Source organism: Dipteris shenzhenensis, chromosome 25 (genome assembly GCF_047967505.1).
Source record: "Dipteris shenzhenensis isolate YYH24624 ecotype China chromosome 25, Dip_SZ_1.0, whole genome shotgun sequence".
NCBI lineage: Eukaryota > Viridiplantae > Streptophyta > Polypodiopsida > Gleicheniales > Dipteridaceae > Dipteris > Dipteris shenzhenensis.
This window is the reverse complement of record NC_141620.1, coordinates 28,977,060-28,982,643: the sequence shown is the minus strand read 5'-3', so window position 1 is coordinate 28,982,643 and position 5,584 is coordinate 28,977,060. Positions and strand designations below refer to the sequence as shown.

Below are 5,584 nucleotides of genomic sequence, written 5' to 3'. Positions count from 1 at the left end.
TCCAAGCTGAGAAGCTGAAACAGGAGGAGAGAATTCCAAGGCAGCAGCCATTGTCGCAACTGCAGGCCGAGAGCTTCCTGGCCCCCTCCGTCCTTCTTCATCATCAACAGGAAAAACGATAACGACAACCACCATAGCCATAGCCATATCCACCAATCCAGACCTTTCTTTCTTCCCGGAGCTTTTGAGAGATCGATAGGCTTTTTCGTTTGTCGCCTCCCTTTCGCATTCTCCCAAAACTTCCCTCCTTTTTATCCGCCGTTTCTGACTCCTGCGCTTCCGGTGATCATCCCCATCGTCGTTGAAGTTCTATCCTCGCATTGTAGGTCTTGGCTGTGAAAAGATGCCCTTTTTGCTGTGAATTTTCGCAACAGTGTCGTCAACTAACAAAAAAGATGACGACCTTGGCGAAAGAGGCCTCGCCAGATGCCTATTTGTCGGCAGGACGGTAGGCGTGTGGCTGCTGCGCGGAAGTACAATTCGTGACAACCGCAGACCGAGCTGGAAGAATCGCAATTCTTGCGATTTTAGCTTTGCGTCGGAAGAGAGATTATCCCGGTTCTTGACTTCGTCAATCATCCCCAATGCTTTTCCTCCAAGACTCGCTACCGCGTCGGATTTTTGAGTGACGCAGTCAAATCGAAGCAGCAACGACGCCGTAGAGTAGAGCTTCGCGTTAGCTTCATCGCCAGCGATTAGCCTTGAATCCATCGCTTTGTTTGTCTGTTAGCCCCTCGCACTCTTCGCCCTCTTCAGCGTCCGCTGCAAGGATCGTACCTTCCCTCCACCACTCCTCCGACAGATACCCGCAACCATCGCTGTTGGTGATTGCCCATCTTTTCCGCGCTAGCGCTAGTCTTTGCGGGAGGAATTGTGCGCGTAGAAAAAGACACACACACACACACACACACACACATTCTTCGACGAGGATTACTGAGTTTGCTCGCGACCATGGTCGTGAAGATGATGAAATGGAGGCCCTGGCCGCCGATTCTCACCAAGAGATTCCAGGTGAAGCTTAAGGTTCATAGTTTGGAGGGCCTCCCGTCCATCGCAGGGAAGAGTGGCGAGTTGGGAATTCCCTCTGCTGCGATCAGGAGCGGCGAGTTGGGGAGGGTGGTTGTCAATGTGAAATGGAAAGGATCGAAGGGCGGCTTGGGATCGCGCTTCAGGAGGAGCGTCAAGAGGGCAAGAACTTCCGAAAAGATGCTCGAAGATGGTTGCACCCTGAATTGGGAGGAGGAGTTCGAGCACACCTGCGGCCTCACGATGACCAAAGACAGCCGCTTCTTACCCTGGGAGGTCCATTTCGTGATTCTCCAGGTGCCATGGCGATGATCTTCCGCAATTTGTATCGTTTCGAACATAATCTTTACTGGATTGGTCGAAAAATCCGTGGAACCATCTGTTTGTCGCCCTGATCTTCTTCTGTTCGTGCTTCTTGTCGACTGTACAGGTAGGATCAAAGTCGAAGCTGACGGTTATAGGTACTGCAATCCTGAATCTTGCAGACTTCGCCTCTCCAACAGAGAATTCGAAGCAGACGACGAAGATTAGCGTCTTGTCTGCCGCAGGGTTGGAAATCCGATCAGCCCTTGTGGTAAGATCCTTTTTCCAAGCTCTGAGCTCCTACGATTATGGTCTTACACGCCCAAAAAACACAGTTAGATGTTTTGTGACCTCTACCTTAAGGGAAAATATACGTCCGTTGCAGTCCGATAATCCGGCTTCATGCGTTTTTCAGGTCACGGTCGGCTTCACAGAGTTGACAACCCGTGAAATTCTGACTCTCGAACGGTTCATGGCTCCCTCATTACCCTGCCTTAGTGGTCCTGTCTCTTGGGACAACGATCATGCGTCTCAGGAAGAGACCTTTGCAGAGAAGTTGAAGGATGTGAAAACGTCTGCTTCGGCCAATGGAAAGAAGAACTCTGGAGAGCTAGACAGCTCGTGCAATGGGAAGCTATCTCCTCGAAGTGAGCCGAGCTCTGAAGGGTGCGGTGACCTGTTTGATTCAGAATCTACTGATGACTGTGAGGAAGCAGAGCTTGTGGATGGAGAGGAGTACCATTTTCAGAGTTATGGACCTCTTGCAGGGGTGAATCTTGTAGTGGAAGGGGCTCTACCTTACTGCAAGGAAAACAGACATACAGAAGATCATGCTCTCTCCAGAGCCACCATCGAAGATCTGCCCAAACCAGCAGAGGAGACATCCACATCTGACTCGGATCAGGCTGCATCTCAACCCACCATGCGAAGCATTCTGTCTTGGAGGAAGAGGAAGTTGAGTTTCAGGTCTCCTCGTGCACGCGGGGAGCCATTGTTGAACAAAGCTTATGGTGAAGACGGAGGAGATGATATTGATTATGACAGAAGGCTATCAGGCTCCCCCATTGAGCCGCTTCTTGCACTGGTATGCTTTAATTTGTGCACGATGAAGAATCAAACTAGTAAACAGAAAAGTGATCATTTGTTTTGATGGTCTTGGTGCATGCTGGTCTTTAGCATGTGAGAAGAACATGAGCATCAAATTTTTTCCTTTAATGTTTCGTTTCTTCAAGTTGATGGTGATATGATCTCAATGCTTAGACCTTCTCTCTCTTTTTGCAGTGTCAAAATAAGGAGGATGGCTCTTTGTCCCCAACGTTATCTGGATGTCTAGATTTTGGCGAGGAACGTTTCAGTGTCGGAAGCTGGGAGAAGAAGGATCTGGTTAGCAGGGATGGCCAGATGAAGCTTTCAACTAATGTTTTCTTTGCCTCAATTGATCAAAGAAGCGAGAGAGCAGCAGGTGAGAGTGCTTGTACAGCTCTTGTGGCAGTCATAGCTGACTGGCTACATGAAAATCCTGACAGAATGCCAATTAAGGCAGAATTCGACACCCTTATCAGGGAAGGTTCTGCTGAATGGAGGAAGCTTTGCGATAATGAGACTTACAGAGACCGGTTTCCGGATAGACATTTTGACCTTGAAACTGTTCTGCATGCTAAAGTTCGTGCTTTAACGGTTGCTCCGGAGAGGTCTTTTGTTGGGTTTTTCCAACCAGAGGGACTAGGTGATTCTTGCGACTTTCTGCAAGGAGCTATGTCATTTGAGAACATTTGGGAAGAGCTAGTCAGTGTGAAGCCGGATCGAAGTTTTGAGCCTGCTGTTTATATTGTCAGCTGGAATGATCACTTTTTTGTTTTGAAAGTGGAGAGGGACGCCTGCTACATAATTGACACTCTTGGGGAGAGGCTTTATGAGGGCTGTACCCAGGCTTACATACTAAGTTTTGACAAGGAGTCCAGTCTATACCATGTGCCTAAGTCAGAGGGGGTGGACGAAGAAAAAGCTTCATCTGGATCTTCTTCCTCATCTAATGAAGCAGCTATACCTGCAGCAGCATCCCCATCTCAGCAAAACGTATGTTTACCTGAGCAGTGCGCGGTTGCAGCTGATTCCACACACCAGGAACACGAGGGTAATCAGGGTGGCTCTGATACCCAGAAGGTTGAAGATACAGTTGTGTACAAAGGAAAGGATGCATGCAAACAGTTTGTCAAGGGTTTTTTTGCTGCTCTACCTCTCAGGGAGCTTCAGATAGATATCAAGAAAGGTCTATTGGGCAAAACTCCTCTGCATCAACGGCTTCAGATTGAGTTCCACTACACATCTTTGGGGCTTAGGCAGTAACCACTGGGAGGGAGTAGCCTGCAGAATGAACTAACGTATAACATGTTTTAGTGGCTTATAGAAGATACACATATTTTGGCAGCTGGCATAATTGTGTCAGTTTCGTTTTGTGAAAGAGACACAAACAGTGGCTTGATGCTGGGTGTCTTTAACTTTTACTGATCTCAAGGCAGGTTTTGTATAATAGTATTTTTATGTGCTGCAGTGATGAGAAACAATGCTGGCATCAAATGTGGCTGCATTGCTTGTATACAAATCTTCAAACTAATAATGCCTTTTAAGGAAATGAAGGCTTATCTTTGTGTGAGATTTCCAAAGCTGATGAGCACTATTTCCAGTTCCATAAGATGTTCCAACTCCCCTGGGCCTGGGCGATGAATTGGGTTTCTGTTTTTTGTACTGTCAAAATTGAGAAAAACGTGCTAATGTTTCTCCCCAAGGGATAAGCTTTTAGTAACCTAGTTCTTGAGTACCGCCCGCCCCCACCCACGCACCCCCTTCCACCCCCCGTGAAAAAAACAAAAGAACCCACCTCCACATTCACACATGCATGAAATCTGCCAAAACCCCTCCCCCCCACAGCAGGAACCAGATGCTGGAGTCCCGCCAAGTAGTCTGCGCATGGGCTTTCTGTGCCATAACACCAAGACTTCTGGTGCGATGTCAACATGGTGCCCAATGTACATCACCATCATTACTTAGGAGGGAAATAAGAGCCATTTCCTCTGCTGATTGAAATCACTGGTTCACCCTCATTTCTAGATATCCAGATGAATGTTTGCGAAACCTTTCACCATCCTTGCAGAGACAGACCTGTCACAGAGGAGTAAATTGGATTCCTGGCAGGTACCGCTGCATAGATTACAGCATACGCTCTTATTTTAAAGGTGGCCACATGACTCTGTAGTTGGTCCAGAATCAGCTTTATTTTGTGGCTCACTTTTTGAGGGTGTATTTTGGAAGGCTCAGTTTTGATCTGCTGATTGGCTGTGGCAGTTTAGTCTTGTACTTTTCTAAATCCCTGCTCATTAATTGTCAAAAGACCCCCCTCTTGCAGGATGCAATAGCCTTCCCAGACCTGGATTCCACGTCCAGGAAGAAAAACAAGTCTGCAGGCCACGTGTCAATCCCTGTAACAGAGAATGTAAGAGGTCCTCCTTTTTCATTTAACCAGCATTATATTGTAACAGCTTCATTTGGTGTATATGCGGGGGTGGCACAGGATTTTTTCTTGCATGCCAGATCACTGCACCTTGCACCCACAACAATTTTGGATAGAGATGGCTGAGTACAGCATTTCAACTGTTGGTGCTTTGAGCCAGGCCCTTTCCCACAGCTTTCACCATCAGGCATTAATAGGTGAAGCACCATGTCAATGGTACACCTGCTGAACGTCAAGAGTCCATCTTTAGTCATCACATCATCTGAGACCTCTGCAGGAGTCTAGCCTTTGCCACTGCTGAGTCTGCCCTTCACCTCCAGAGTGCTGACAAAAACTCAGTCCGAAGACCTTTGCATAAATGGATGCTCAAGTGTGTCGTGGATATGTGTGTGTGAGTAATGCTTTTATATTATGGTCTACACCCATTATTAGGTGCAGATGACGTTGGTGGGGATGTCATAGCAGATAGTCCCTGCTATGCATCATTGAGTTCATGATTTTCAACCTTGTGATTGTCATGAGATTGTGTTGTGTTTCCAGAGGATGAGTTTGGGCATGTTCCTGGATTCCTGTAGATATAAAATGTGTGTGTGTGTGTGTAGCTTATTGGATTTAGGGAGGGATGTGTCTTTCAGAGTCTAAGCGTATTTTGTTTCCAACATTTCTGCTAGTACCACATCTCCATAATGTTGTTTTGAATCTGCCGGCAATGTGCTTCCCATCTTCCAGAAGAATTCGATATTTTAC

General features: G+C 47.1%; 1 protein-coding gene across 1 annotated transcript; it reads left to right on the top strand.

Moving 5' to 3' along the window:
- The first annotated feature begins 306 nt into the window (after nt 1-306).
- Nucleotides 307-3,944, top strand: LOC147885710 (uncharacterized). Its single transcript, XM_087396114.1, has 4 exons — nt 307-1,323; nt 1,457-1,600; nt 1,745-2,413; nt 2,611-3,944. The coding sequence occupies exons 1-4, from the start codon at nt 952-954 to the stop codon at nt 3,673-3,675; spliced, it is 2,250 nt and encodes a 749-aa protein (XP_087252240.1). The 5' UTR covers nt 307-951; the 3' UTR covers nt 3,676-3,944.
- Nucleotides 3,945-5,584: the final 1,640 nt, after the last annotated feature.